The following is a 12,436-nucleotide window of genomic DNA, read 5'->3' as shown; positions in this document are numbered from 1 at the left end:
CAGTGAAAACTTCCCCGGGAGAACGCTTGGCGCACCTCAGGCAGTTGCAAAATCATGTTGGCCTCTGCCGCCACAGGCTCGCCCCACATTCCAATTATAACTACCGTACCCCTCCCTCCCCCAGGCCTGAGTGAGCCAGAGCCCCCTAATCAGCTGCTGCTTTAAACCCGTCCTGTCTGGGTGGGAACAGAAACCTGAGGGCAACCTACACGCAGAGGTGGGGCCACATCCAAAGCTGAACCCTGGGAGCTGTGCAAACAAAGAAGAGAAAGGGAAATTTCTCCATGCAGCCTCAGGAGCAGCAGATTAAATCCCCACAATCAACTTGATGTACCCTGCATCTGTGGAATACCTGAATAGACAACGAATCATCCCAAAACTGAGGTGGTGGACTTTGGGAGCAGCTGTAGACTTGGGGTTTTCTGTCTGTGGCTGACTTGTTTCTGATTTTTATGTTTATCTTACTATAGTTTTTAGCACTTGTTATCACTGGTGGATTTGTTTATTGGTTTGGTTGCTCTCTTTTTTTTATTACTTATTTTTTTAATTTAATAATTTTTAATTTTTTAATTAATTTATCTATTTATTTATTTTTATTCATTATTTTCTTTCTTTTTTTCTCCCTCTTCTTCTGAGCCGTGTGGCTGACAGGGTCTTGGTGCTCCAGGCTGCTGTCAGGCCTGAGCCTCTGAGGTGGGAGAGCTGAGTCCAGGACATTGGACCACCAGAGACCTCCCAGCCCCATATAATATCAATCAGCAAGAGCACTCCCAGAGATCTCCAACTCAACACTAAGATCCAGCTCCACTCAACAACCAGCAAGCTCCAGTGCTGGACACCCCATGCCAAACAACTAGCAAGACAGGAACACAATCCCACCCATTAGCAGAGAGGCTGCCTAAAATCATACAAGTTCACAGACAGCCCAAAACACACCATCAGACAGAGCCCTGCCCACCAGAAAGACAAGATCCAGCCCTACGCACCAGAACACAGGCACCAGTCCCCTCTACCAGGAAGCCTACACAACCCACTGAACCAACCTTCCCCACTGAGGGCAGACACCAGAAACAGCAGAAACTACGAACCTGAAGCCTGCGAAAAGGAGACCCCAAACACAGTAAGTTAAGCAAAAATAGGAAGACAGAGAAATATGCAGCAGATGAAGGAGCAAGGTAAAAAACCCACCAGACCAAACAAATGAAGAGGAAATAGGCAGTCTACCTGAAAAAGAGTTCAGAGTAATGATAGTAAAGATGATCTAAAAGCTTGGAAATAGAATGGAGAAAATACAAGAAATGTTTAACAAGGACACAGAAGAACTAAAGAGCAAACAAACAATGATGAACAACACAATAAGTGAAATTAAAAATTCTCTAGAAGGAATCAATAGCAGATTAACTGAGGCAGAAGAACAGATAAGTGACCTGGAAGATAAAATAGTGGAAATAACTACCACAGAGCAGAATAAAGAAAAAAGAATGAAAAGAATTGGGGACAGTATCAGAGACCTCTGGGACAACATTAAACACACCAACATTCGAATTATAGGGGTCCCAGAAGAAGAGAAAAAGAAAGGGTCTGAGAAAATATTTGAAGAGATTATAGTTGAAAATTTCCCTAACATGGGAAAGGAAATAATCAAGTCCAGGAAGCACAGAGAGTCCCATAAAGGATAAATCCAAGGAGAAATACACCAAGACATATATTAATCAAACTATCAAAAATTAAATACAATGAAAACATATTAAAAACAGCAAGGGAAAAGCAACAAATAACACATAAGGGAATCCCCTTAAGGTTAACACCTGATCTTTCAGCACAAACTCTACAAGCCAGAACGGAGTGGCAGGACATATTTAAAGTCATGAAAGGGAAAAACCTACAACCAAGATTACTCTACCCAGCAAGGATCTCATTCAGATTCGATGGAGAAATTAAAACCTTTGCAGACAAGCAAAAGTTAGGAGAATTCAGCACCACCAAACCAGCTTTACAACAAATGCTAAAGGAACTTCTCTAGGCAGGAAACAAAAGAGAAGGAAAAGACCTACAAAAACAAATGCAAAGCAATTAAGAAAATGGTAATAGGAACATACATGTCAATAATTACCTTAAATGTAAATGGATTAAATGCTCCAACCAAAAGACATAGACTGGCTGAATGGATACAAAAACAAGACCCATATATATGCTGTCTACAAGAGACCCACTTCAGACCTAGGGACACATACAGACTGAAAGTGAGGGGATGGAAAAAGGTATTCCATGCAAATGGAAATCAAAAGAAAGCTGGAGTCGCAATTCTCATATAAGACAAAATAGACATTAAAATAAAGACTATTATAAGAGACAAAGAAGGACACTATATAATGATCAAGGGATCAATCCAAGAAGAAGATATAACAATTATAAATATATGTGCTCCCAACATAGGAGCACCTCAATACATAAGGCAAATGCTATGTAACAGCCATAAAAGGGGAAATTGACAGTTACACAGTCATAGTAGGGGACTTAAACACCCCACTTTCTTCAATGGACAGAGCATCCAGAATGAAAATAAATAAGGAAACACATGCTTTAAATGACACATTAGACAAGATGGACTTAATTGATATTTATAGGACATTCCATCCAAAAACAACAGAATACACTTTCTTCTCAAGTGCTCATATGAGGAACATTCTCCAGGAATGATCATATCTTGGGTCACAAATCAACCCTTGGTAAATTTAAGAAAATTGAAATCGTATTAAGTATCTTTTCCGACCAAAACGCTATGACACTAGATATCAATTACAGGAAAATAACTGTAAAAAATACAAACAGGTGGAGGCTAAACAATACACTACTTAATAACCAAGAGATCACTGAAGAAATCAAAGAGGGAATCAAAAAATACCTAGAAACAAATGACAATGAAAACACAATGACCCAAGACCTATGCGATGTAGCAATAGCAGCTCTAAGAGGGAAGTTTATAGCAATATAATCCTACCTCAAGAAACAAGAAACATCTCAAATAAACAACCTAACCTTACACCTAAAGCAATTAGAGAAAGAACAAAGAAAACCCCAAAGTTAGCAGAAGGAAAGAAATCATAAAGATCAGATCAGAAATAAAAGAGAAAGAAATAAAGGAAACAATAGCAAAGATCAATAAAACTAAAAGCTGGTTCTTTGAGAAGATAAACAAAATGATAAACCATTAGCCAGACTCATCAAGAAAAAAAGAGATAAGACTCAAATCAAAAGAATCAGAAATGAAAAAGAAGTAACAACTGATAGTGCAGAAATACAAAGGATCATGAGAGATTACTACAAGCAACCATATGCCAAAAAATGGACAACGTGGAAGAAATGGACAAATTCTTAGAAAAGCACAACCTTCTGAGACTGAACCAGGAATAAATAGAAAATATAAACAGACCAATCACAAGCACTGAAATTGAAACTGTGATTAAAAACCTTGCAACCAACAAAAGCCCAGGACCAGATGGCTTCACAGGCGAATTCTATCAAACATTTACAGAAGAGCTAACACCTATACTTCTCAGACTCTTCCAAATTATAGCAGAGGGAGGAACACTCCCAAACTCATTCCATGAGGCCACCATCACCCGGATACCAAAAGCAGACAAAGATGTCACAAAAAAAGAGAAAACTACAGGCCAATATCACTGATGAACGTAGATGCAAAAATCCTCAACAAAATACTAGCAAACAGAATCCAACAGCACATTAAATGGATCATACACCATAATAAAGTGGGGTTTATCCCAGGAATGCAAGTATTCTTCAATATACGTAGATCAATCAATGTGATACACCATATTAACAAACTGAAGGAGAAAAACCATATGATCATCTAATAGATGCAGAGAAAGCTTTTGACAAAATTCAACACCCATTTGTGATAAAAACTCTCCAGAAAGTAGGCACACAGGGAACTTACCTCAATTTAATAAAGGCCATATATGACAAACCCACAGCCAACATCGTTCTCTATGGTGAAAAACTGAAGCCATTTCCACTAATATCAGGAACAAGACAAGGTTGCCCACTCTTACAACTATTATTCAACATAGTTTTGGAAGTTTTAGCCACAGCAATCAGAGAAGAAAAAGAAATAAAAGGAATCTAATCGGAAAAGAAGTAAAACTGTCACTGTCTGCAGATGACATGATACTATACATAAAGAATCCTAAAGATGCTACCAGAAAACTATTAGAGCTAATCAATGAATTTCATAAAGCAGCCAGATACAAAATTAATGCACAGAAATTTCTTGCATTCCTATACACTAATGATGAAAAATCTGAAAGAGAAATTAAGGAAACACTCCCATTTACCATTGAAACAAAAAGAATAAAATACCTAGGAATAAACCTACCTAAGGAGTCAAAACACCTGTATGCAGAAAACTATAAGACACTGATGAAAGAAATTAAAGATGATACCAACAGATGGAGAGATATACCATGTTCTTGGATTGGAAGAATCAACATGGTGAAAATGACTATACTACCCAAAGCAATCTACAGATTCACTGCAATCCCTGTCAAACTACCAATGGCATTTTTCAGAGAACTAGAAGAAAAAATTTTACACTTTGTAAAGACCCCAAATAGCCAAAGCAACCTTGAGAAAGAAAAACAGAGCTGGAGGAATCAGGCTCCCTGACTTCAGACTATACTACAAAGCTACAGTAATCAAGATAGCATGGTACTGGAACAAAAACAGAAATATAGATCAATGGAACAGGATAGAAAGCCCAGAGATAAACCTATGCACATATGGTCACCTTCTGTTTGATAAAGGAGGCAAGAGTATACAATGGAGAAAGGACAGCGTCTTCAATAAGTGGTGCTGGGAAAACTGGACAGCTAAATGTAAAAGAATGTAATTAGAGAACTCCCTAACATCATACACAAAAATCAACTCAAAATGGATTAAAGACCTAAATATAAGGCCAGACACTATAAAACTCTTAGAGTAAAGCATAGGCAGAACACTCTATGACATATATCACAGCAAGATCCTTTTTGACCCATCTCCTAGAGGAATGGAAATAAAAACTAAAATAAACAAATGGGACCTAATGAAAATTGAAAGCTTTTGCACAGCAACAGAAAACATAAATAAGATGAAAAGACAACCCTCAGAATGGGAGAAAATATTTACAAATGAAGCAACTGACAAAGGATTAATCTCCAAAATTTACAAGGAGCTCATTCAGCTCAATATCAAAAAAACAGATAACCCAATCCAAAAATGGGCAGAAGACCTAAACAGACATTTCTCCAAAAAAGACATACAGATGGCCAACAAATGCATGAAAAGATGCTCACCATCACTAATCATTAGAGAAGTGCATATCAAAACTACAGTGAGGTATCACCTCACACCAGTCAGAATGGCCATCATCAAAAAATCTACAAACAATGCTGTGGAGGGTGTGGAGAAAAGGGAACCCTCCTGCACTGTTGGTGGGAATGTAAATTGGTACAGCCACTATGGAGAACAGTATGGAGGTTCCTTAAAAAACTAAAAAGAGAACTACCATATGACCCAGTAATCCCACTACTGGGTATATACCATGAGAAAACCATAATTCAAAAAGACTCATGTACCACAATGTTCACTGCAGCTCTATTTACAATAGCCAGGACATGGAAGCACCTAAGTGTCCACTGACAGATGAATCGATAAAGAAGATGTGGCACATGTATACAATGGAATATTACTCAGCCATAAAAAGAAACAAAATTGAGTTATTTGTAGTGAGGTGGATGGACCTAGAGTCTGTCACACAGAGTGAAGTAAGTCAGAAAGAGAAAAAAAAAATACCGTATGCTAACACATATATATGGAAACAATAAACAACAAAAAAAGTTCCGAGCAGGTCAGGAATAAAGACGCAGACATAGAGAATGGACTTGAGGACACAGGGAGGGGGAAGAGTAAGCTGGGATGAAGTGAGAGAGAGGCATGGACATATATACACTACCATATGTAAAATAGATAGCTAGTGGGAAGCAGATGCACAGCACAGGGAGATCAACTCGGTGCTTTGTGACCACCTAGAGGGGTGGGATAGGGAGGGTGGGAGGGAGACGCAAGAGGGAAGTGATATGAGGATATACGTATAGGTATAGCAGATTCACTTTGTTATACAGCAGAAACTAACACACCATTGTAAAGCAATTATACTTCAATAAAGATGTTAAAAAAGAAAAGTAACTTCTTAATGATGACCCTGCAAATCAGGTTCAAAACTGAAAACGAGCAGTCCTCTCTAACATTTAAGGCTGATCAAAGTATCATAAAGCAATACACGTCTCCCTGAGCCTAGCGTTCACAGCCCCCCAGAGGAAAGAAGTCCTTGCGAGCTGGTGTGGTGATCAGTAACAGGATGCAAAATCAGTACAACCCTCCCAAGCAGACATCTTAGAATAACAATATTCAGAACACAGGAGACAAATTGTAGCTTCTGAAGAGGGGGCAGGGCTTGCAGGTGAGGAGTCTTAGGGACCAAAAACCACTGATGTAGAAAATAATCTAAAGAAACTACCCCAGTTTTTAAAAATTAAAATTAATGGAAAACTAAGAAACATGTAAATATTTATATATATGTTATTGTATATTTATGTAAATTATATATAAACGTATTATTTATACATCATATATATGTAATATATAAATATATTTGTTATACATATATTGTATATAATATATATAGTTATATATATGTGTGTAGAAACATACACACACACCATTAAAGGCTGGTTCAGGAAATAGATCTTGTTTATGTGATATGTTTCAAAAGCCTAAAAATACTTATATTTATAGACAATAAAGCAAAGTTTTATCCTAAAACTTTGGAGGGGAGGAGTATAAGAAAAATTGGTAGTGCTATTTATTTCCAAATTGTAGAACTATCCCAAAATAAAAAACAACTTTAGGGAATTCCCTGGCAGTCCAGTGATTAGGACTCCACACTTCCACTGCAGGGGGCACAGGTTCGATAGCTGGTCAGGGAACTAAGATCCTGCATGCCGTGCCCTTGGCCAAAAAAAAAAAATTTTAACATCCAATAACAGAGAAATGATTAAATAAATTTTGAGATACAATGTAGAGGAACATTATCCATTCACTGAAAATATATCCAGGAGGAATTTGTAGCAACATGGACAAGCAATGTAAAAGTAATAGGCAAAGAAAAAAAAAAGAAAGTAATAAGGATATAAAATCTATGCCTATAAGTTAAAAGAAAAAAAGTTCCTCACTGAAAATGCATCATACACAGTGAAAAATACAAAATAAATTTATGAAAATTTTACAGTTGTTGTCTGTGGTTGCTGAGATTATGAGTTATTACTTTTCTTTCAATTTAACTACATATTTCAAATTTTACAAAAGGATTATATATGATTTCTATAATTGAAATAAAGTAAAATTAGGAAATAATTTAATTCACCGAGGAAAAGGAAAACCAGAAATACATGGTTTAGTCAATGTGTTAAAAAACCACATAAACCCAGCATTTTTAAAAAATACAGAAGAAAAAGAAAGTGGTCTTTCAAAATTCATTTCAGCACGGTGACACGCCAAGGCCTCCTGCTGCGGCAAACAACTTAATCTGGCCAGTAGATGTCGCTGTTACACTTCTTACTTTGAGCACATCTCAAGATGCACAGTTGCTTTTTCGGGAGAGGCATGTAAACAAAAACTACAAATTTCCATTTCATCTCATGAAGCGCTGTAGATTTTACATCTTACAGCTTCATTCCAAACCTTTTACAATAACTGAGATGTCGAATGCTTTTCTAAAATGACATACGATGACTATGGTTTTTTGATTATGAAAAGTGCACGGTTCTTCTGCTTTTGGTTGCTTGAGAAAATTGCTACCCATATGAACCTTACAGGCCACACTCATCAAAAACATACTTTCAGGGCTTCCCTGGTGGCGCAGTGGTTGAGAGTCCGCCTGCCGATGCAGGGAACATGGGTTCGTGCCCCGGTCCGGGAGGATCCCGCATGCCGTGGAGCGGCTGGGCCCGTGAGCCATGGCCGCTGAGCCTGCGCGTCCGGAGCCTGTGCTCCGCAACTGGAGAAGCCACAACAGTGAGAGGCCCGCGTACCGCAAAACAAAAAAAACAAAAAAAACCAACATACTTTCAGGCTTGAAAATAACGAATTGGAAGTCATTCAAAGAAATCAGGGACACAAGACTATCAACAGGCATTAAAGTTAATAGAGCAGAAAAAAAAGAAAAGTGCCGGTTAGATTCCTAATGCTCACCCCCATCTCTGATGGGAAATGGGGAGGTGAGGAAGGGGCGGTGACAATTGTGACAGTCTGGTCAATCCTATCAGGCCACCTATGGTGTGGAAGTAGCTAAAACCCAGCCCACTGCTTTGTACAGATCAGTCAAGGCATCTGTGTCAATGAATCGATGAATGAATGGGACAGAGAAGGCTGTTTTTCCAATGGGTCATCCTCTATCCCACAGATTTCCTGCCAAATTGTTCACCTGTTATTTGAGCAGCTGCAGAGAAAGAAAGGTTTAGGAATGTGGAAGACAGCCTATTTGAATTTCACTGGAGGATCCAGATCCTATCAGTCAGCTAACACATGTTCTCGAATTTTTAGAAAAATGATATTAAGAGCAGCAAATGGGTTCTCCCACCATGAGGTTTAGGCAGCAAACTGATGTAAGCAGAGTACTCTGTAAATGCTCAGATAAACTGTAAACACAGTCACTTTCTAGTGCACAAATTTCAGCTCACCGATATATACCTGCTTTCTGCCACGGATTGATTTTTAGACGACACTCACACAAAACGTAGCTTCAGCAGCTCTGCAAAACACACTTTACATTAAATGCATATTAAGTGAGCCTCTGTCAATGGCAAAGAATCACAGCGCAAACACAAAGATTTCTACTTACATGGAGATCCAAGCACAATTTGCTTCTGTTGGGCTTCTCTTTTTCTTCATGGAGCAGAAATGGACAGGCTGGTCCTGCTCTGTAGGCCAGGACCCATGCACCTCCATCCCTGCTGGGAAGGTCTTTAGCTGCTGTCTGCTCACTGAAGCAGTCCCGGGGGAAGCCCTCAGAAGGGATGCCTGGACCAAACAGAGCAGACCATTAGTGACACAGTGGTGACCAATACATCAGGCCAGCCATATCTGGGGACTCCTACGTGGGCCACTTCATAGCACCCATGATTTCCCTTTCTAGTTAATATTTTTAGAGTTTGCTTTTCTCCAGAAGTGTTTCTCTTGATTACTTTTTCTGGCTCACACTAACAATGAATTCAAATATATGCCCTCATATCCAATTAAAAAAATTAAGTCTCCTGGCTGTACTCCATGCTCCCTGTCCTCGCTTACCAGTCGGGCTCTACAGATCATTCTCTTTCAGAACAGAGTCAGAGGATGAGCTGCGGGACGGAAGTCAGGAGTCCTGACTTGGACTTTACTACTGTAAAGTTGGCTGTTGGCTTTACTGCTAAAAGGTCTCACCTGAGCCAAGTCACTAGACTAGTGTGTGTTTTTCCAGGGCAGGAACTGCCCCAAGTTCATCTTCCTTTCTGGGGATAGAATTGCCATGCACGATGCGTGCAAATGCATAGTGGCGCTTGGTCAGTGTGTTGAATGAGCGACACTGCATGAGTACACTACTTGGAACACATTACTTGGAACTCACTTCCTCATCTCCAGAATGAGGGCATCAGGCTAGTCCTCATCTGAACTATGTGAGGATGATAATAGTCACGTATGTGCCAGGTACTGTTCTTAGCCCCTTTCTTCGGTTTTAAAATGAACTCTATAGGTAGGTATCATTAGCGTCCCCATTTTAGTCGGGGAAACTGAAGTCCGAAGAAGTGAAACGAATTGCTCAAGATCATAAGATCAGTAAATGGTAAAGCCAGGAATTGAACCCAGGCAGCTAAACACTAGAGGGCGTGCTCTTAATGACTAGATTCCATGGCCTCTGCCTGGCATTCTCGAGATGGCGGTACCCGTTCTACAATAAAAGGACTTCGTGGTCAAGTGAGTGTGAGAAAAGCTACATGTCGTATCCCCAGAGCCACGATTCATGTTAGCATAGTAAAGACCTTGAGATGTCCTTTACTAAAGAAACTTAGCTCTGTATAAGAGTGTTTTCCAAACTTACATGACCACAGAATCCACTTAAAGGGACACCCGTTAAACACGTCGCAAGCCACCAGCGTTCCACTTGAATATAGTCTGGAAACCACGAGATGACCTTTAAAGTCCCATAGAGCGGTTGGCTCCATAGCTCAGGGGTTAGAGCACTGGTCTTGTAAAGTCCCATAGAGCTCTCAGGTTCCTGGACCTTTTCTAATTCCTGGTAAGCAACCTTGGCAAAATATTAAGCAACCAGGCAGAAGTTCAGGGTTTAGGCTCAGCGCACTTCTGCAACAGAGATGACTGTTGGATATATGATAGGGTGTTTATTACACCTAATCCTTGTAATAGTGTCTCTTTGGCAGGGACCCAAAACCAGCCAACGACTTCCGCCACGTTGAACACCTGACTTAAAGCAACTTGAGCTGAGAGTAAGTCTACTAACAAAAGGACTGTGGGATAACACGCTTCTCCTTTGTATTAGAGTAGCATTCCAGAAGAAAGAAAATTTGAAAACAGCCAAGGTTTTGCTTTTTGTTTGCCTGTTCCATGGGTTGGTTTCTAATCACACTTTAAAGTTGAAAGGTGATGCAGGTCACAGTGTCTCTACAGTTGCCCTCTGGCAGGCTGTCCACAAAACACTTTGCTGTGATCACCGAGAAAATGAAGGTCCAGGGCCTTGGGCATCGACTCTGCAGACATGGGTCCCAGAAGGTTACAACCAGGCTCTTTCTTCACCTGAGCGAGATGTCTTAGAATGAGGGTCTTTTCAGGAACTTGGCCTCATTTTTTCCATACGCCTCTTTCTAACTACTCTTCTCCAGACAGACTTTCTTCTGGGCTTTTGTTTAGGGCCTCATGTGCTACAGAGTGCCCCCACTCCTGCTCAGAAGACACAGAAAAGGACTAATGCCTAAAGAACCTCGGAGAGGAGGGAGTCTGCTAAGCTCCTCCACTGTGACTTCATGGCGACCCCAAGAGGAGGGCAGTGCTGGCCATGCTTTAAGAGACTGAAGAGATTAAAGCTCGGACCCCTCTTAACTTCCATTTATAAAGCTTATCCCCCCCCCTAAAATATTTCTGTTCAGATAACTTCCATTTATATAGCTCATCCCCCCTCCTAGACCATTTCTGATTATCTTTGGCAAGAAAAGAGGAAATAAGCCTTTTAAAATTTATGGTGTACTCTCACCAGGCTACCTCATCTTCAGAAATGTATTAATTACTAATCACATCCCTCGTTTTAAATCCCTCCACTTTTCACTTTCATTTCGGAATAGCTGCTGGCTTTGGGTACAGTTTACACAGATTGATAAAACAACATAAAACATGCTACATACATCACAGAGAACATGCTGTATAACACCTAAGGTAAGATATCTAGATCATCAAAGGCACATTGTCTGGTGAGTAGAAGTTCATCATTTAGGTATAAGAGAGTAGTGAAGCCCCACAATTACAAGGATCTCGTGTCCTTAGATAAAATACAGACACACATGCAAACGTACCCACACACCTGCCGTGGCTGTCCACCACTGCATGAACAGGTGTGGGATGCAATCCAGCTCACTTTATGCAGAGGAAAGACAACGTGAAGTTTAGGCAGAAATGATAAAAAGTAACTTCAGTTTAGAAGTAGTCTTAATTTTCAAGAATCAGTTTCTAATACCTGATTTTAACCAGACAATATCCCTATGAAGCAAACACGCAAGGTAAAGCCATGATGCGTAGTTATTTGGGGAAGGATCTTTAGGACAGGAAAGACCAAGGGCAGAAATAAGTAACAAAACTGTTCTTCCCAAAAGTCTGACAAAGTAGGTGAGGGCACTGGACAAATTCATCATTACAAAGGACATAAACTCATAAAGTCAGTCTTTTTAAATTGATTTTTTAATTGAAGTATAGTTGATTTACAATGTTGTGTTAATTTCTGCTGTACAGCAAAGCGAATATGTATATATATGTACATATATATACATTCTTTTTTATATTCTTTTGCATTATGGTTTATCATAGGATATTGAATATATTTCTCTGTGCTATATAGTAGGACCTTGTATATCCATTCTGTACGTAATAGCTTACATCTGCTAACCCCAACTTTCCACTCCTTTATATATAGAATGGAGACACAACAAGGTCCTACTGTATAGCACAGAGAACTATATTCAATATCCTATGATAAACCATAATACAAAAGAATATTAAAAAGAATATATATATTCTTTTGTATTCTTACTATATATATATATATATATATATATAGTAA

At 39.3% G+C, this 12,436-nt stretch overlaps 1 protein-coding gene across 2 annotated transcripts in view; it reads right to left on the bottom strand.

Moving 5' to 3' along the window:
* Positions 1-12,436, bottom strand: part of FMN1 (formin 1) — a gene marked incomplete at both ends in the record, with an annotated part of 397,602 nt that overhangs the window by 308,858 nt on the left and 76,308 nt on the right. Inside the window, one exon of one of the 2 annotated variants that reach the window (XM_082646837.1) lies at positions 8,960-9,138. The exons of the other annotated variant lie outside the window; for it this stretch is intronic. Within the exon in view, the coding sequence (XP_082502963.1) occupies positions 8,960-9,138 (179 nt within the window). The remainder of the gene's footprint in view (positions 1-8,959; positions 9,139-12,436) is intronic. 2 annotated transcript variants of the gene reach the window in all.

This window comes from Grampus griseus (assembly GCF_964374135.1).
Source record: "Grampus griseus genome assembly, chromosome: 2".
Classification (NCBI taxonomy): domain Eukaryota; kingdom Metazoa; phylum Chordata; class Mammalia; order Artiodactyla; family Delphinidae; genus Grampus; species Grampus griseus.
Note: the sequence above shows the minus strand (reverse complement) of the source record. Positions and strands in the feature narration are given on the sequence as shown.